The sequence below is a fragment of the Pagrus pagrus genome (assembly GCF_965226575.1).
Source record: "Pagrus pagrus genome assembly, chromosome: 13".
NCBI classification, from domain to species: domain Eukaryota; kingdom Metazoa; phylum Chordata; class Actinopteri; order Spariformes; family Sparidae; genus Pagrus; species Pagrus pagrus.
Genome location: NC_140197.1, coordinates 19168431 through 19187457, shown reverse-complemented (window position 1 = coordinate 19187457; position 19027 = coordinate 19168431). Strand labels below are relative to the sequence as shown.

Genomic DNA, 19027 nt, shown 5'->3' with positions numbered 1-19027 from the left:
TTAGTCAGTTAATCAGTTAATGTACAAAACTTTAAAAAAAAGTTAGTCAGCCATCGTATGCCCATCATTGGTACCAGACTTGGTACTAGAACAAACTCTGTACTCTTAAAGCTATTGAGTTCCAGGTACAAGTATTTATTGAAATATAAATGGTACCCAACCCTACTAGGAACCTATAAATGTTTCACATTTTTGCTTGAAGAATTATTCCAATAATATATCATGTTATCACATAATTGTTTCAGGTCTAGTAATTATCAACATGACAAACTTATTGACCTGATTTTAAACATTTAAGTTTGATTTTGTAGTGTAGTAAAACTCACTACTGTTTGACCTTGTAGGGCAAAGTAAGAACTGCAATTAATCCATGTCAAATAACAAAGAATGCCAGAAAATAAACAGAATAAGTTTAAATTGCTACAGACACATTTTGTATGTATTTTCAAGACATACCAACAAAATGAAACCGTGCTTTTTCATACTTTTAACTTGGCAATCAGCGGAAAAAAATCCCCTACCGACCAGGCAGTGTGATGGACGCCCTGCCGACGTCATCACAAGGCGCTGTCCGCAGGTCCTTCCCGCGCCACCGTCGCTTAGCGTGTATTCCACGGTCAGTCGACCTGTCTTGTCCTCGTCTCCCCACGTCTGTCAACATGTCCCGCTGCCTCTCGCTGGCTCGGTTCGCTCTCGGTTCCTCTCAGAGGGCCAACCCGCGGCTAGTGTCATGTGCAAGAGGGCTGAGCAGCCGAACTATCTCGCGGACTATCACTGGAGGTAAGCTGCTAGCCAGCTGAGCTAGCCTAGCCGGTTAGCTGACAACCACAAGATCATATGTAAACTGTGCTGCGGCTGATTGCTTCATATACCAACCTGGAGTTTAACACCGCGGGCTGGTGTGTTAGTCCGGTAGCTCATTTAGAAACTGCATGACAGCTACAGGTGAATTTAAATCAATGTTTTCCTCACAAGACTCAGTTGTTACATCATTAAGTTGCATCAGACACTGTCAGAGTAGAGTGATTTTATCTTTCATGTATATATTCCATTATTATGATTTAATAACTGATTACAAGTTCATCACATTTCCTCACAAAAGTATGTGTTAATGTAGTAATCAGACAGGCTGAGCTGTGATGCCACCTGTCAGTTGACCACCATCTACCCAAAGTCATCAGGCAGCAAGTTTAAGCAAATCAGCATCAAATCCAAAATAAAGTGGTTCATATGAATCCGCAAACACAACTCATGACCATATATATGTCGAGAGAGTTGTTTGAATAGAATAGAATAACTTCATTGCCCAGCGGGAGCAGGAAATTTGTCTCTGGTCTCACCCAGGAGAAAACAAACACAAGCATGTCCACAGGATTATAAACAAAAACAAGACACATCACATCAATAAAACAAAGATCTCTACTTTACAGCTGTCAGTGCATTCATACCCATAGTGATCAGCTTACACTGTCATATTTAAATTTACTATAATTGGTTGGATACATAAATTGCATTTGAGATGAACAAGCCCTTTTAGATCTTTTTCTTCGCCAGCTGAATTTCGCATCATGGCCCTTCACAGAGCAGCTCAAACTCAGTGTAGATGAGGGTGTGGTTTGTCACATATGATGGATCATCTAGCTGCTTCTGTTGGAGGCCTGTTATCTTTCCTGCTGTCTTAACAGTCCTATTTAGTTTGTCTGTATTTACTAAGGTCGTGTGTCCCTCAGAGAGGTTCTTGTTTAGTAAATCTTCCTGTAAGGCATCCAAACAGACAAAAAAGTCCCAGCTGACTCCTCCTGTCATCAGGCTTGCAGGCTGGACAGCAGCAGAGGTGGAGCAGTCGGCCCGCGGTGTGGAGCTCCCAGCGGTCCTGCCTCGGCTTCAGCCAGCAGTCTTACTACAGCACGCAGGAGGCGGAGAAGGAGCCTGAGAAGGAGGCGGAGAAGGAGCCTGAAGAGGAGCCTCTGCACACCATCATCAGTGATACAGAGGCTGTACAAGGTGCTGTAACAGCTGCAGACATGATGGCACGTAGCTCATCATCATTTGGTAGATTTAAGATAATCTGAATGATGCTCCACCCTTCATCCACGCAGGCAGCTTCGCCAAACATGAATTTCAGGCTGAGACGAAGAAACTGCTGGACATCGTTGCCAGGTCCTTGTATTCAGAGAAAGAGGTATGAGGGTCCACAATTTACCTACACCAACATTTCAGTTTGTTAACTCTCACTCTTAACCCTAACCCTACTTCGTCTTCAATCGGCTGATTTGCTGACTCTCCCTCTTCCTGCCAGGTGTTCATCAGGGAGCTGATCTCTAACGGCAGTGATGCTCTGGAAAAACTGCGCCACAAACTGATGACAGCAGGTGGTGAAACGGCTTCAATGGAGATCCACCTGCAGACTGATGCTGCCAAGGGCACCTTCACCATTCAGGTATGCCTGTGACTGTGAAGTTGTGAGTTTTGTGTGTGTGTGTGTTTCGGCCTGATGTTGACTTTTGGTTAAAAAATACGACTTGGTAGCCCTTTTCCACTGCAGCAACAAAGCATTATGTGTAACCTGTGTCATGGCTTCTGCTTTTGTTTCTGTTTTACTTTGCCTAATTTGGGGATGAGATTCTGGAGCACATTTTTGGCCCTGTTCAGGAGGTGATACTAAATGCACGATCCAAATATTGTCAGGGGTTGTAGGCAGTGCTGTGATTAGTCATTAAGACGCACAACAAGTACAACAACAGTAATCAACGTTTTACTGCAGCCAACAACTACTTTAAAAAGAAGAATTACACAGAAAATACTAAAAAATACTTGTTGGACAAAGGTTTCCAGGACCGGACTAGTATTAATGGGGGAGAGGAGGCCATGCAGAGGGAGCTGGAGTACAAAGTTAGGAAGTTTCAAATGTAACAAACCAGAGACTAATATCAGCATCGCCGGGTCATTTATTGTCGCACAGCCTTTTTTATTAGATGTATTTAAAATGTCCTGGGGCATCAAATACAGTGGAAACGCAATGAAAAACCAGGTTACTGCAGTGAAAAAAGGGCTTCTGGTGAACTCTGGTTCCTTGGTGTTTTTGTGATAATCCGCCCCCTGGTGGATGAATATTAAACAACAACTATGATGATTTTTTTTTTGTTTGCTTGGATTCTCTGTACTTTAACAGGACACAGGAGTTGGGATGAACCAAGAGGAGCTGGTGGCCAACCTGGGGACTATCGCCCGCTCCGGTTCAAAGGTGACTGCATACTCCGCTACTGTGTCCAATATCTACATATGTCACACATGTTTTTATAATGTCTGTCATAATAATCGTCTCTTCCCTCATCGCAGGCCTTTTTGGACGCCCTGCAGAACCAGGCAGAGGCCAGCAGCACCATCATCGGTCAGTTCGGAGTTGGATTCTACTCCGCCTTCATGGTGGCCGACCATGTTGACGTCTACTCCCAGTCCGCCGAGCCCGGTGCACCCGGATACAAGTGGTCCTCAGACGGGTGAGAGGGAGGGATGGGGATGAGTCTTTTATTTCAACATCAGGAGTCCGAAAAAGCGAAATGTCCTCAGTGTGATCTCGTTCTACAGCAGAACAAAGAGTGCATACAACCATGGTTGTCGTTATCTCCCACAGCTCTGGAGTGTTTGAGATCGCTGAAGCCACCGGTGTTCAACAGGGAACAAAGATCGTGCTGCACCTCAAGGACGACTGCAAGGAGTTTTCCGCCGAGGACAGAGTCAAAGGTAGACCTGCTGGAGCCGCTTCAGTGGCTGTAACTGTAACTGCAGTGATAAAACACATCAGAGCGTCGCTGCCTGCGATTACAAGCTGTTGTATCTCTTTCAGAGGTCGTAACAAAGTACAGCAACTTCGTCAGCTTCCCCATCTTCCTGAACGGACGGAGGCTCAACACCCTGCAGGTGAGCCTCTCAGATTCTATCGCTCACTCGGCCTTAATCTATACATACTTTGCATTTTCATATGTGCGATTTGCTGTTGTTCTTGTCTTTCTTAATTGCTGTTTGACCTCTTGTTTCCCATCAGGCCTTGTGGATGATGGATCCTAAAGAGATTAGTGACTGGCAGCACGAGGAGTTCTACCGCTACGTCGCCCAGTCCTATGACAGGCCCCGCTACATGCTGCACTACCGCGCCGACGCCCCGCTCAACATCCGGAGCATCTTTTATGTCCCTGAAACGGTGAGAAGCTCGGGTCCAAGTGATTCTGGTTTGGGCGTAGTGTGTTTTCATATCCACACACACCCAGTGTTGAAACTTCAAAATCTATTTAAAGTGGAGTTTCACTGCTGAACCTGAGCCTCAAAACCTCACCAGCAAGATTACATCTCCACTTGTCTCTTGTATTAAACAACAAAGATCACGTTATGTATTCTCTCCCTTAACTGAATAATTTTTAGTGGTTGTGAGTAAATCAAACAGGTAGCTATGTTTTCTTGAGGATACTGTTTTTTCGCCAACAGAAGCCGAGCATGTTTGACGTGAGCAGGGAGATGGGCTCCAGTGTGGCTCTGTACAGCAGGAAGGTCCTGATCCAGACCAAAGCCACCGACATTCTGCCCAAGTGGCTGCGCTTCCTCCGAGGTCCGCTGCTTGTTTTTACTCTGCTCTGATTTGATCAATTGAAGGAAGAAATAGTGTTAAAAATAGTGTATTTCTGCAGGTGTGGTGGACAGCGAGGACATCCCGCTAAATCTGAGCAGGGAGCTGCTGCAGGAGAGCGCCCTCATCAGGTATACGACCGCCAAAACCTAAATCTTTAGGCATACTTACCCTCTCGGGTTTCTTCTTGTGCTCTAACAATGATCCACTGATTCATTTTTGCGCCATCTCCTTTGACTTCAGGAAGCTCCGTGACGTTTTGCAGCAGAGGGTAATCCGCTTCCTGTTGGACCAGAGCAAGAAGGAGCCGGAGAAGTACAGCAGGTTCTTTGAGGACTACAGCCTCTTCATGAGGGAGGGCATCGTCACCACGCAGGAACAAGACGTCAAGGTGACTTTTCTTGAAGGGAGACGAGCTACAAAAAAAAGAACAAGAGAGTAAACGCTCAAAACTCGAATGTGATGTCACCCCCCATGTTGTCTCTGCACAGGAGGATATTGCGAAACTGCTGAGGTACGAGTCCTCCGCTCTGCCGGCGGGACAGCAGACCAATCTGATGGAGTACTGCTCCCGCATGAAGGCCGGCACACGTAACATCTACTACCTGTGCGCCCCCAACCGCCATCTGGCAGAGCACTCGCCCTACTTTGAGGCCATGAAGCAGAAAGACATGGAGGTGAGACGGGCGTCGATGATGGAAACTGACGTGATAATCTTGCCTACATATGTACTGTACACGGCTCCTGTGCGTCTCTCCAGGTGCTGTTCTGCTACGAGCAGTTCGATGAGCTGACCCTCCTCCACCTGCGGGAGTTTGACAAGAAGAAGATGATCTCCGTGGAGACCGACATCGTGGTGGATCACTACAAGGAGGAGAAGTTTGAGGACAGCAAGCCAGGTCCGCTTCTGCTTTCATATCTCCAGTTAAAACCGGAGCAGTGCAGCAGGATCACTCACTGACATGTCTGTAGTCCTGACTCCTGTTATATCTCCTCCTCTGCAGCCTCCGAGCGACTGACGCAGGAGCAGGCCGACGACCTGATGTCCTGGATGAAGAATGCTTTGGGTCCCCGAGTCACCAACATAAAGGTAAAGACAAGACTTCAAATCATTCTGCAATTATTTTTTTGAAATAATGACTCATGTTACTGGCCTGATAAATGTCTCGAATGTAAATTTTCTTCTCATCTGGCCTCCAGCTGACTCCTCGTCTGGACACCCACCCAGCTATGATCACAGTGCTGGAGATGGGTGCTGCACGCCACTTCCTCCGCACCCAGCAGCTGGCCCGCACCGCCGAGGAGAGAGCTCAGATACTGCAGCCCACACTGGAGATCAATGCAGGGTTAGAGAGAGAGAGGGTTGTGTGATGGATTTTACTGGATGGAATTAATACTGAAAATCATTTACAAGTGTCCATGTTGTACCTTTTTCCCCCCATCTGACAGACACGATCTGATCAAGAAGATGCATGCACTGAAGGACACAAACTCTGACCTGGCTGTACTGCTGCTGGAACAGGTACCATGGGTCAAATTTTATTGGTTTTGTGTTATTTTTTTGTGTTATTAATGTTATTCTCTTTAAAAGTAAAATGTCATTTGACTTTTTTTATACATGTTTTTTTTCTCTTATCTGTGTTTTCTTCTTCTTCTTAGATCTACGACAACGCCATGATCACAGCAGGCCTGAACGACGATCCCCGACCGATGATTTCCCGCCTGAACGACCTGCTGACTCGAGCTCTGGAGAAGCACTGAGAGCTCCTCACAGACATGAACAGTGCAGACTGACATGGTTTTGATCACAGTGGCCTGAAGTGGACTACAAAAGTGGAGATTTCTGAGGAGAGCGACGGGCCTCATCTGAAGCCATTCAATCCCATCTCCTTCCCCCTCTGGAGTTCCTTATTCCCCCTCATGGAGAGCACATAAAAGCTCAGATGGAGTGAAGATGAACTGCTGGAAGCTTCTTTGTAAACACTTGTATGTCTTTATTACGCTCTGTGCTCAGCTGTGTTTCATATGGTGTTGATAAAGGTGGTTTTGATTGTCTCGTACTACAATAATAATCTTCAAGGCTCATTGTCGTCATCATGTGGATAATGTGGATGCAACCAACCACAAAGAATGTAGAGACAAAGAGGGAACGCTGGAAAAAGTATGATTTGTAGTTTGTCAGGCCAAAAATGTGGATTTCTAGAGTCACATTTCAAAAACCCTCTTGAAAAACCGTGTGAAAAACCAGCTGAAGATACATGGTGTTTTATTCTAAAGTGTGATTTAGAGCTTTGAAGTGATAAGAGACTCATGATGGTTTATTCAGACTACAAGACGTCCACTTTCTGTTCTTTTTGTATGAGCCCTCCAAACCTTTTCATCTTTTTTCCCCTACTTCTGTTATTATTTGTACGTTGTAGTTTTTTTAAAGAGTCTGAATATCCGAGCTGTGGGTCAGAAGGAAAACAACATTTCACAATTTGTATTTTGTTGCTGCAAACGTAGCTTGTCGACCGCCAGTGGTCAAACATGGATTCTCAACAGGTTTAATTTGTATTAAAATAGCAGTGAACCTAAAATGCATCTAAAAATACTGTACAATTATTTATGGAGCTGTTGGTGTCCTGTGTGCATTATCAGTAAGGTCAATAAACAATCTCCTTGTGACAATTAAAAAGATGCAAAAACAGAGCTTCTTGAAAACACAATTTTACTGCATTTCAAAAAACATGACATCTCTGTTGCTAGAGGCAATAAGATGAGGGAAGCCTCAACATCATGACGTCCTCCTCCAGTGTCCAGTCTGTCGCAGACTGAATTTTGACGGATGGATTGTCGAGTTCAAGTTGAAGTGATTCTCTGTGGTTTCTATGTTAGCGTCCCAGCGCTGTCAGTCCTTGTGAATCACAGTTTGACCCGTCGCACCTCCTGCCCGGGCGTCTTCTCCTCTGTGAGCCATCCTGCTTCAGGTCTCACCTCCTGACCGTCCGTCAAGATCCACAAATCCCAGCAGGGCGTCAGGAGAGCTTGTCTATATTGGCTAGGAAACGCTGGGCCCACCATTCATCCAGATCTATGGGCACAAAGGCTGAAAACAGAAGAGATGAATTTTAAAGACTTAAAAGTCTGTGGCTGTAGAGAGATATTGCTATTTTGCCATCGCTGTAGGACACAATAAACAAACATTTCAGACAAGAATGTGCACAATTATAAATAAATATCATGTTTTTATTTAAAAAATCTATCGCTATTAGCTCAGCACACACTGAATAAGTTGTAACATGTTGAAATACATCCACGCTGAGGTACGTCTTTTTTGAGTCTTTTATTTTGACAGGTTTGACCGGAATATCTAATGGTATTGTGTCTTTGCACTCTTCAGCATTGACGGTGTATTCTCCATCATGACTCTTCACTGCCCTCTGGTGGTCACAGTCAGGAACTGCAACGCGTTTCTACATTCGCGGCTATCACACTCGTTTTTAATATCATATTTGTTAAATTTAAAATGTCAAACTCATCAGTATGTTGACTACAAATAACAACAGTTACAGTAGCTTTGATAATTTAATAATTAACAGCTGATAACTACAAGTTTAGTGTTGTGGAGAGCGTTGAACCTGCAATTAACGTTCACATCGACCACATTAACTCCAAAGGCAGACATGTTAGCATGCTAGCTAGCACCGTCCAAAAATCTCTCCATAAATATCACGTTTAACTGAGTGTTGATATCAAAATGTGAAAGCTCGGAGTGCCCTCTAGCGGTCACAACGAGGAACTGCAGCATCTACATCTGTCAAGCTAACGTGCATTCAAACGTGAGAAGCACATAACCACTTCCGGTACACACTTTCAAAATAAGGTGGGCAAACTTATCCACAAAAATAAATCATAAAACAAAGATGTTTGATGTAAAAGTCATGTATTACTACTACTACTACTACTACTACTACTACTACTACTACTACCATTCCTGTACATAACTTACTACAAAGAAATACATTATTAATGAATAAATGGATGAATGAGCTTTCAGTCTGTTTTTTTAAAGCAAAGAAAAGAATGATTGATGATTATCATGTTGGCTTAATGTTTGATTTTACTTCTTATCTGCATTTTCAAACCACAACAACAACAACAACAACAACAACAACAACAACAATAATAATAATAATAATAATAATAATAATAATAATAATTAAAAAATAATAATAATAATACAAATCTCAACACTACAGACCACATGGAAACTCCCTCTTCATCTTCACCCATGCTTGCCATGTATTGTATGCTTTGTTTTTTAACCTAAGCTGGCAAATTCCAGTCACTTTAGTTGATTTGGCAGTGAAGTATACATCCTAAAGTAGTATTTCTAAATGTGTCACCAGAGTTGGCACATCTCATTTGGACTATGAGGAGAGACTGGCCTGTGACACCTGCGAGCTACCTTCCAGCTGGAAGGATCAGGAGCAGGTCCACTAATCCTTGGTTGGCTGGCTGTTATAAACCAATACACCTCAGTGTCCAGGTTACAGTAGTTGCAGGCCTGTGGACTGTCATCATTACAGACCAAACAACAAAAATGATAAAAATTCACCCGACTACAAACAGAAATCTAAAGAACATCTACACCAAATCACATATCCAGTAAAACTTGAAGCTTAGACTTCAAAACAGACATATTTTACATGTATATCTTGCCTAGTTCAGCCTTAAAATGCTAAAAGTAAGATGAATGCCATGAAGGCATGCTTTAGTAGGATGGAGTAGTGTGAGGAGGACTGTGGGAAGGAGGAGGAGCAGTACTCACTGTCCATGTGTGGGCTGGGAGTGGTTTCTTTATAGGGGACTGCTCCCTGGGCCTCCTCTGGCCTCTGCTCCTGCTGCTGCTGCTGCTGCTGCTGCTGCATCACCTCCTGCCAGGCTGAAGACACAACGACTCTGTCAGCACATCTACTACTCATACTTGTAAGCATCTATAAAAAAGACTTAAAACGATTAAACAGGCTCTATGTAATAATGTGTAGCAATTCACATGTATTGATACTTTTTTATTGGCTCTGACTGTTGACTGTAACGTGACTTGAGAACTGAGATCTTCTGTCTCTCTCGATTGTTGGATTTCTTTGTGGAGGACTTGGGTCGGATTTTCCGCGACAGTCCAGAGGATGCGACTTTATGCACGTTCTCGAGTGCACTGTTCTGAAAACCAATTTATCAATAAACCATTTTTGGTTCGTTTAAAGATTTTAATGTCTTAATATTACAGTAAATTGAATATATTAGAGATTTGCAGACTAGAGCTGCAAATATTAACTGCTTGAACAAATAGTTATCACCTATTAAATCAATTGCTAACTACTTTAATAATAGATTACTCAGGCTGGGTAACATTTTAAGAAAAAAGAAGAGTTAAAATTCTGATTCCAGCTTCTTAAATGTTCATTTTTTCAGGTTTCTTTACTCCTCTATGACAGTAAACTGAATACCTTTGGGTCATAGACATAGCGAGATGTGTGTGCTTGTCATCTCAGGCTTTGGGAAACACTCACTGACCATTTTCTGACGATTAATCAACAATGAAATGATCTTTAGTTGCACTCCTAGTGAGGACAAGAGAAAACATTTGAAGACAATGCCTTGGGCTCTAGGAAATAGTAATCAGGGATGTTTTATAGACCATCATTCAGTTTATGTAATGATTAATACGGCTACAGCGAGCAGCCCTAACTGTGTGCCTAATTTTGTTTTACTACACCTCTGATTAAAGGTGCAATACGTCAGAATTTTAGTTGAAAAACATTCAAAAATTAAGTAAAATGATCAACAGAATGTGAAGAAATAACACATTATTGATGTGACATCTACTGTATGTGCTGTGTTGCAGAGATATTTGGTGAAGTTAGCATGCTAACCAGCTAGCCACATCCAGCTCCAAAGCTCCTTTGGTATTGTGAAGTGCAATTAGTCAAATATACTTATCTGACCTGCTTGTTTGACCCAGCACCGACTGGGTCAAACAAGCAAAGTCCACAAGGGCGACCGCTTCAGAGGGCCGGCCTCTCCTGGCAAACGTCTGTATTTCAAATAATGCAGCATGTGGACGGCTCACACGTAGCCTGTGTGTGTGTGTGTGGACTGACTTTATCTGTGGTAGCTGCCTCCAGGCTGTGACTTTCAGAAAACTCTAATGGGTAAGCTTGTTTCTATCATGTTTGGAAGCATGTCAGGGGAGTATAAAAGAGACTGAATCAACCCTGAACGGAGAAGGCAGAGGGTGGGGGTGGGTGGGGGCTTGTCTTTGTGTCCTTGAGCACTCAACCACAAGGTCACTCAAGTTGTTTATGAGCCGCTGTGGCTGAGCTTCAATGCCGGCCAACTGACAGCGCACAGAAAGTAGAGAAGAGGGCCCGAGCGAGGCTGTGAATGTGGGTCACTGTGTGTGAGTTCCACCAACAGAGCCCCCCGTCCCGTCACAGGCTCTCCGGTGCCTCTTTTCTCAAAGCTCACGCTCTCTCTGGTGGCCGGCGGGGGCTAGACAAAGGCAAAAACGTGGGCGTGAGAGCACTTCCCTGCCAGGTGCCTATCACGGCTATCAGTGTCGGAGCAGCTGCGTGGGTGAGGCCCGGGAGGGGTGGAGGTTGTAGCTTCTAAATAAACTCTGGATAGTGAAACAATGTCATTCACAAAACAGCTGGCAGGGGGAGACGATGGAAAGTCCTCTTGCGTTCCCAGTCAGACCATCGGTTCATTCATTTCCTTACCCTCGTAGACAAATTTGACGTTTTCCTCGTGCGCCGGGGTGAAGATCTCCTCCTGCTGCTCGTCTGCGGGCAGAGCCGGAGCAGGGTTGTGGTACTTCTTACCGTTGGGTCGGTTGAAAACGATCTTGGGTGCAGGGAGGCTGATGGGTAGAAGAAGGAGAAACAACAAACTATCTGTCAAAATAATCCCAATATGACGGGGCTTTTTCTTTGTCATTGTTTTTACCATATCGTGCAGCTCTACCAAGCAGGAAGTTTCTCAAAGTGTCTTTGGGCCTCAGCCCAGTGCAGGAGTCTGAGACTGCAACAGCTGAATGAAGGACCATGTGCCACCTCGCCTCCCCACAAGGTCACGGCTGCTTCGAAGGCGTGAAAACAGCCCAGCAGGCGGCCTCAACAAAACCGTTAAGGTCTGCATTGTTGGGCAAACTAACGCTGCCTGTCTCGAGCTGATGACGTCCACTCATGCCATACACTGACACACAATACAATCAATCTGAAGAGAGTCTGACTCTGCAAGAATTAGCCTTAAATTCTGACTCTCAGTAGTAGTAGTAGTAGTAGTGTGAGGGGTCTGTGGGGATTTGTCATTCTCTCCCCAAAAGCTGCACTTACTCAGGCATACTCCAGGACGTCTGTTTGTGCTTGAAGTCGTTTATTTTGTTGTCAAGCTGCTGAGTTGGCCCTGGAAATAAGAAATAAGAGGAACATTCACTTTTACTTGATTAAAAACCAACAAGATGAATGTCTGCTGTGATCTCTGAGTGTGTGTATTCTCACCTGTCCGCCTCTGGGTGACCAGTTTGCTGGGACCTTTTGTAATTGTGTACATCCTGCAGCAGGAGAAGTCACCTGCGAACTTTATTTGGAAGTTTGGCACTTTGAAGCGACGAGAGAGGAGGAGGAGCAGGCCCACAAGGCGAAGGCGCGTCAGGTTCGACGCATTCCGACAAATCTGACGATGTATGAAGAAAACAGTAAAATGTATCGGTCGTTTTCGCAGCTGATCGGGCTGGATTTCAGTCGCACGGTCGAGTCCAGATCCAGCTTGTTGGGTAACCTCTCCACAGATCACGGAGCAGCACCGTGCGCCGCGCTCCTCCTCTCCGCGTAAAACCAGCAGCCGGGGCGCATCTCCTCCGGAGAACCTTCTCACCGTCCCGAGAGTCCACCGGTTAACGTAAGTCACTTTGGTGCTGAGGTGTCCTGCGCTGCCACAATGTCACATAACCTGTAAAAGCGGCTGTCATTCATAACACACTGTGCGCACGCCGTCAGAGCGCAGCGCTGCTCGACGTCCCAACACGCCTCCCTGTGCGCTTTAAAGAGACAGTGTCCCGGACTGGAGCGAGCGTTCACCACAGGGGGGGACTCACATCCACACAGTGTCGATCACACGTCTTTCTACCATGATAATTATAATCATCTTATGAAAATAAGGTCGCGTTTTATTTGAGTAAACTAATAAGACGTATTTTATGTCAAATCAGGCAAAAACTGGAAATAATATGTTGTTTAATAGACAATAAAAACAAAGTTATACCCTAAGTAACAAGATGTAACAAGCTGAATTTTATGTGAAAAAAGACAAAAAACTAGAAATAATAGTAAAAAAAAAAACCAGTTATACAATCCACTTAAATCATGCTGTAAACAGAAACTGCATTTAATGCCTCATAAGAGCTGAAATATATACTGTACTTAGACACTATTACACTGAATTATACTCAGATTACTAGTTAGCACAGCCTTATACACTATGACACAGTCTTTTACAAGATCATCTGAGCAGAAATCAAATGCAATGTCAAATCAGATCCAAAATGTATTAATGAGATGCTGTTAGACTCCTACCACCAACACACAGGCTGTAATTTGACAAACGTAGAGTCATATCAATAATGGTCAGACAAAGAACAGAGCTCAGAGGACGATGCATTTATTTGGGCTTTATTTGACACAGTTTCACTTTATTACAGGGAGATTTGTTGCTAACTACAAGAAAGCTGGACTGTAACAACAGGTAGGAAGTAAAGATGGTTTTTACTTCATGTTGCAGTACAGTTTTATTGTAACTAGCAACAAATTATCCTGTTAATTAAGGTTTTGTTCACCATTATTTCTAAAAATCAAACTTGTTGCATCTCATTAGTTAACTTAGGGTACAAGTGTGGTTTTTATTTTCTAATAAAGAACATATTATATAAGTACAGCTTTTTACGTCTTATTAGTGTACTCTAAAATAAAGTGCGACCTAAAATAACAGGGTCGTGACCTATTTGACCTCCTCTCTACATTTATGTGACATCAATTACACAAAGAAGAGTTCAACTGTGAATTTATTCAATGGGGGTCTTTTGTCTGCTCCTCCACGTGGCCCCTATCCACCCAACGTCCCTGTGTTTACAGCACACACAGGTGAGGTCAGGTGCACAATGCAATCACGTGCACGCAGGCATGTTTATATCGCAACTGTAGCTTTACTATATACTAACTGGGAGTGTGCAAAGAGAAGACACAACAGGTGAAAATACCAGTTACTTTTTAAGATTTTGAGATTTTTTGTTTTAATTACAATGTTTTCTTTTAGACTTGAGGTGCCACGATGTGCCGATGTTGTCGATAACCATGATATTAAAAAATATCTTCTATTATCTGTTAATTTGTTTGTCCACGATGATCATGTAGTGATATCCTAGCCTTATTTCTCACTAGTGGAAAGAAAACGTCCAAAATGCATGTGTAGGTGTTCCTGTTGGTTAAGATTTCTGTTCTAGAGACACATCATATCATTTCATAATAAATTAGACGGACTCATTTGCGCATTTAAACGTAAAATATCAGAAAACTTTGCTTCAAAATGTTTGGATATAATATCTTAAAAGGCCATTTTCACAAAATGAGATTTTCTTCTTGAACTCTGATGCAGAAATCTCCACTTCAGAAACACAGACACACCAAACTTTCCAGCTTTATTCGTATCTATATTCTGAAGGTTTTAACAGAGGGGTGTGTTCATATATCATTCATACCCTGATGATATAACATTTATTCCTAGAAGCATAGCGAAAGCTGATTATTTTAAGGCTTTTGGCAGCCAAACTTTGACTCTACTATGTGAACAAAATGAAGCAAAAATTTTGGAAAAACTTATGCATTTTAACCAGATAACACATCATTTCCATATTTAAACATAAAACTTGTAATACAAAAAACAATTGTCTTAATGTAAGTGACAAAGTGGGGAAGTTACAGGGTGGTATCTATTAGTTAAACCTGTAGTGTCGTCCCTTTAAAAAACAGAAATCAGTACAAAAACTCTCACGAATACGTTTAAAAATGTTTATTAATTCAGGGTTTCCCACTTAAGAGGCTTGTTGACTTACATCCGTTTTGCAAACTGTATTTTTACATTCTAAAGATTTATTTCAGGCCATTTTGATAGTTTGGCTCCTTTTATGTTTAACGACTACAGGGAATGAAAGAAAAGAGATGCAAGACAAACTTTCTTTAACTTTAAATAAGACATAGTTGTCTTCTTGAGGGTCATCTCGATATTCTTCAGTCACTTATCTTTAAATATGACCAGGCAAAACAATCTAGTGAAATTAAAATTAGAAGTCTGGCAAATGATTTGAGCAGCATTATTTCATTACAGTATGTGAGGAGACAACATGGACAGAAAAATATACCTGAAAAGTTGAATTATTAATCGCTCTTACAGGTTTTCTGGTATCTAGTCAAACATTTCAAGTTGTAGAATATTACCAAGAGATCTTCTGGGGTCCGTTATTGAATAAATATCATAGCAGGCATTGATATGCTGCCGGTGTGGCCTAATGTTGCAGCTATACACACTGATGTCCCTTTAAAGGTGCATCCAAGCCTCTGAAAGATCAGCACAGAAGGTAGAAAAGACCTTTAAGGTAGCGTAATCCTAATCCCCGGTCCAGGAGAGTTGGATGTATTGCTGCTGGTGGTAGGATAAGGACATGGAAGTTTACAGTCGAGTCTTCAAGGGACATTACCTGTATGCCAGCTACAGGTAACTCTGTTATCTAACCTCTACAGTAAATCATACATGTGATTCTATAAAGCTTTAGTTGTTTGACTACAGAGCTAGTTAGCACCAGATTTCTAGCTTCCCCCCGCGTAATTATTAACTTTATCGACATATTTCAGTATGTTTTGTTATTTGAAAGGAGAAGGAACTGGGAAAAGTAGTAATAATAATGTAGTCTAACCTCTAACATGTTCATAAAGAAGCTGTAAAATATTATCTTATGTGTCATTCAGTAATGAGAATCACAGTCCTCCAGCAGACTGTCGGTGATGTAGCCGATCTTCAGCAGGTTTTGGTAGTAGTCCTTCTCCACAGCGGTGTTAACAGTCCAGCCCACCACCTCCACGCCGCGCTCCGCCCAGAACTGAACATAGTCCCTGAGTGGAAGAAAAAATACAATGACGCTCAGTCGGTAAGCAACAAGACCCACAGCCAGACAGACGGCTTTGGTTACAAAACTATGCATTAATCACAGCGAAACAGTGTCAATTTATTCAATCTTTAAGTTCCCATGAAGTTAAAATTACAAAAAATGTTTGTAATTTCCTGGAAAAGGATCAAATAAATGTTAATAATCTCTTTAACCCTGTAAATTACACACTTTTGCTTTGTGGCCGTGCATCGTAACGATGCAACTGACTGAATTTCACCTACAGTGAGATGAAGTCTTTCTGCACGAGGATGGCAGAGACTCCGCAGAGCTTCCACAGTATGTGGTGGTGGGCCCAGTCCAACAACACGTCCAGAACCGACGTCCACATCTGACCCCACGTCGACAGGGTACGAGGCGTGCCGTCGCCAAAGCGGCTCAGCCTCCAGGGCCGGTGTATGAGAGCCGTGACCACGTTGGGGTCAGTCTGACGCATCTGTGGACCACACAACAGAGTACTGTCAGAGTAGGGAGGCGGTTCTGACATATCAAGTCATGTTTAATCAAACTTTTTTGTTACCTTGTAGATGACTTTGGGTTCAAAGGAGGAAACGATGCTGGAATTGTAAAGGACAGGAAACTTCTTGTACATCTCACGAAGCACCGATGCAGCCTGGAAAACAGGAAACCTCTTTAACGTATTTCATGAAAACAGCAGAATTATTTGACTATGTGATGACAAACCATGTTATTAACCTGATTAATTACTTTAGAGCCTTGTAGGAGGTAGGTCAAAAAGAGCTACTGCATTGAGCATGTCTGTTATTGAGGACTGAAACTGCCGAAATTTATATAATGCGTGCTGTGATTGGCTTTGAATCTGTAGTTGATCTGTAGTTCAGTATGTTCAGCACCTTATCAGGTTGATCTTTGACGTCAAAGAAGATGGTTAGCTGGTGTCTGATACATTCCTCCACCGCCTCCTGCAGAGTCGGGACCTTCTCTCCACTGAACTTGTCCCTGCAGATGAAGGAAGCTTAACTTTAACTTACTTTGACTTTAACATAAATCAACTTAACTTTCCACCACTGAAATCTGGTGAGGACAAACTGAAGTGACATTTTTAAACAAATAGGATGATGAGAGATCAAAAACTTTGTGACATCATGAGTGTTTGACTGGGAGCATACTTCAGCCTGTGACGAACAGCAGCATCCAGCCTCTTAAGCTGGACAAACTGCACTTTGCTGACTGGTCCTGAGCCGTTGGTGGTGCGGTCCAGAGTCTCATCATGCATCAGTACGGGCACGCCATCGGCTGTGAAACTGAGGTCCAGCTCCACTCCAGTCGCCCCGTTCCTACTGGCCTGGAGCAGGAGAAGACAAGACATCAGCTTTCTCTGCAAAACGGAAATTTACTGACAGGCAGAAAAAAGGTTTTTGGCTTGAGGTGTTTGAACAACAGAAGAAAATGAGCCCACGTAAATGAGAGAGTGCGACACAGTGAGTCAGAGCTACTATTTTACAGGGAGGAGATACTTCAGTCTCCATGTCTGTGGGCGGTGTGCATGTTGTCCACACTGCAGACACATGCAAAGCAAGCACTCTATGTGTTAACATGAAAGATGAAGAGGGTAGAGACAGTCAGTGCATTAAAATGGGGCAGACTTTAAGTTGTTTCTAGGACACACAGAAGTTAACAGACTAAAAGCGCGATTTGGCGCACCCCACAGTTTCTGAGTGCGACACCACTGTCGTGAATACAAACCCCAGGTCTGTAACAGTTTGTCAGATGTCAGAACAATATTATGTGTTGAAAACATGTATGCAACGCTGTGACCCTACCCTCTCACTGAAGTTACATAGTGCAGGAACAAGTGGCTCAGACAGAGACACCATTCACCCTGTTACAAAACACTGTACCATCAACATGATTCTGGAGATGTTATTTAAAACAATAAAAGTCAAAATTCTGTGTTTCCAGCATTTTATATGTGAATATTAACTGTTAACTTGATACGTTTTGGTTGTGGACAAAACAAGAGGACGTGGTCGACATTTTTCACCATCTTGTGATATTTTATAAACCAAACAACTACATTTTAATAACCGATTAGAAAACCATCCACATGTGAAGGACATGGAAAATATCAGGAGGACTTTTAGTGCACAGGATGATGCATGAGGGACAGTTATGAGACCGTACAGGCACTGCTGACTCAGCAGCTTCAGTGTGTGAAAAATAGAAACAGTGACGGGAAAGAAAGGATGTACACGTCTGTGAGCGATCAGACATAATCATGAAACTATAAAACTATGAATAGTTCATTTTCAAGGCCAAAGAGAACAATGAACCTCTGATCTGATTCAGATCTAACCGGCCACAATAGAGGCTGTGGTGCTCTGCTTACACTGCAAAATAACTGGGATGTCACGACATACAAAGGTCCAGCAATAAACTATATCACTAGAATCACAACTATATCAATAGAATTATTATCACAGGAAATCCTGCATGAAATAAAAAAAAAAAAGGAACATTTCCTTTAAAAGCTGTTCTGCACCATTTAAAAAAAAAAAATGTGGGTCTTATATATCTGTAGCATACATCTCTATATAGGACAGCACTTTAGCTGTGCATTACATCTGGTACAGTTATGTGATGTCTGCATGTCACCTCTCTGATCGCCGCCAGTGTGTTCTCCGGAGCGTCGTGGCCTCCCCCGCGGTGCGCCACCACCGGCACGCCGTCTGATGGAGCCCTGGGCCGGAGGACGCGGCCGGCCTGCTCCGCGGGCACCGAAGGAAAGCGGAACATCACCATGAAGACGTAGAGGAATGCGGTGAGCAGGGAGGCCGCCGTGGCGCTCCTCGTCCCCAACATCACCAGCAGAAACACCGCCGAGAAATACACCACCTCATCCCCGATCTGCAGCATGGTGAGCGGAGGATATGTGTGTCACGATCGGACCCGAGGAGGAGAGAGTCGTGGTTTAGAGAGATGCCATGGATGGAGCTCTGCTGTCAGCACTCAGGTGCTACATGGTGGAGGATCAGATCAGCAGCAGCAGTTTCACTTGGTGATGTGCAGAGGATGGATGGGAGGAAGGAGGAGAGGTAGCGTCAGATCAGTGTATGGAAGGTCATTCATGCCATAAAGAAAAAAGAAAGAAAGAACATTTCCAATGGTACATCAAAATTATGAGA

At 43.3% G+C, this 19027-nt stretch overlaps 3 protein-coding genes across 3 annotated transcripts; 1 reads left to right on the top strand and 2 right to left on the bottom strand.

The window, feature by feature from the left end:
* Positions 1–580: 580 nt before the first annotated feature.
* Positions 581–7312, top strand: trap1 (TNF receptor-associated protein 1). Its single transcript, XM_084371363.1, has 18 exons — positions 581–780; positions 1810–2004; positions 2100–2182; positions 2300–2440; positions 3173–3244; positions 3340–3500; positions 3635–3744; positions 3848–3921; positions 4046–4201; positions 4483–4603; positions 4683–4752; positions 4865–5012; positions 5113–5298; positions 5382–5520; positions 5626–5711; positions 5822–5967; positions 6071–6143; positions 6281–7312. Exons 1-18 carry the CDS (start codon positions 660–662, stop codon positions 6380–6382), a joined length of 2184 nt encoding a protein of 727 aa, XP_084227489.1. The 5' UTR covers positions 581–659; the 3' UTR covers positions 6383–7312.
* Positions 7313–7314: 2 nt separating this feature from the next.
* Positions 7315–12667, bottom strand: LOC311268031 (MAPK regulated corepressor interacting protein 2-like). Its single transcript, XM_084371364.1, has 5 exons — positions 12169–12667; positions 12004–12073; positions 11389–11528; positions 9435–9548; positions 7315–7709 (listed from the first exon to the last, which is right to left on the bottom strand). Exons 1-5 carry the CDS (start codon positions 12218–12220, stop codon positions 7639–7641), a joined length of 447 nt encoding a protein of 148 aa, XP_084227490.1. The 5' UTR covers positions 12221–12667; the 3' UTR covers positions 7315–7638.
* A 2049-nt stretch (positions 12668–14716) lies between these two features.
* On the bottom strand, positions 14717–18976 carry LOC311268702 (glycerophosphodiester phosphodiesterase 1-like). Its single transcript, XM_084372490.1, has 6 exons — positions 18498–18976; positions 17012–17187; positions 16736–16841; positions 16402–16494; positions 16106–16317; positions 14717–15828 (listed from the first exon to the last, which is right to left on the bottom strand). The coding sequence occupies exons 1-6, from the start codon at positions 18756–18758 to the stop codon at positions 15681–15683; spliced, it is 996 nt and encodes a 331-aa protein (XP_084228616.1). The 5' UTR covers positions 18759–18976; the 3' UTR covers positions 14717–15680.
* Positions 18977–19027: the final 51 nt, after the last annotated feature.

What these genes read in the sequence shown, in the direction of transcription:
- trap1 (XM_084371363.1), top strand. Translation starts at nt 660, where the DNA reads ATGTCCCGCTGCCTCTCGCTGGCTCGGTTCGCTCTCGGTTCCTCTCAG. An exon ending in TCGCCCGCTCCGGTTCAAAG is followed by an intron (nt 3,245 to 3,339) that starts GTGACTGCATAC and finishes CCCTCATCGCAG; the next exon opens with GCCTTTTTGGACGCCCTGCA. An exon ending in CAGGAGAGCGCCCTCATCAG is followed by an intron (nt 4,753 to 4,864) that starts GTATACGACCGC and finishes CTTTGACTTCAG; the next exon opens with GAAGCTCCGTGACGTTTTGC.
- LOC311268031 (XM_084371364.1), bottom strand. Translation starts at nt 12,220, where the DNA reads ATGTACACAATTACAAAAGGTCCCAGCAAACTGGTCACCCAGAGGCGG. An exon ending in ACGTCCTGGAGTATGCCTGA is followed by an intron (nt 11,529 to 12,003) that starts GTAAGTGCAGCT and finishes TCTACCCATCAG; the next exon opens with CCTCCCTGCACCCAAGATCG. An exon ending in TCCCAGCCCACACATGGACA is followed by an intron (nt 7,710 to 9,434) that starts GTGAGTACTGCT and finishes TTCTGTTTTCAG; the next exon opens with CCTTTGTGCCCATAGATCTG.
- LOC311268702 (XM_084372490.1), bottom strand. Translation starts at nt 18,758, where the DNA reads ATGCTGCAGATCGGGGATGAGGTGGTGTATTTCTCGGCGGTGTTTCTG. An exon ending in CACTGGCGGCGATCAGAGAG is followed by an intron (nt 17,188 to 18,497) that starts GTGACATGCAGA and finishes CTCCTGCTCCAG; the next exon opens with GCCAGTAGGAACGGGGCGAC. An exon ending in AACCCAAAGTCATCTACAAG is followed by an intron (nt 16,318 to 16,401) that starts GTAACAAAAAAG and finishes TGTGGTCCACAG; the next exon opens with ATGCGTCAGACTGACCCCAA.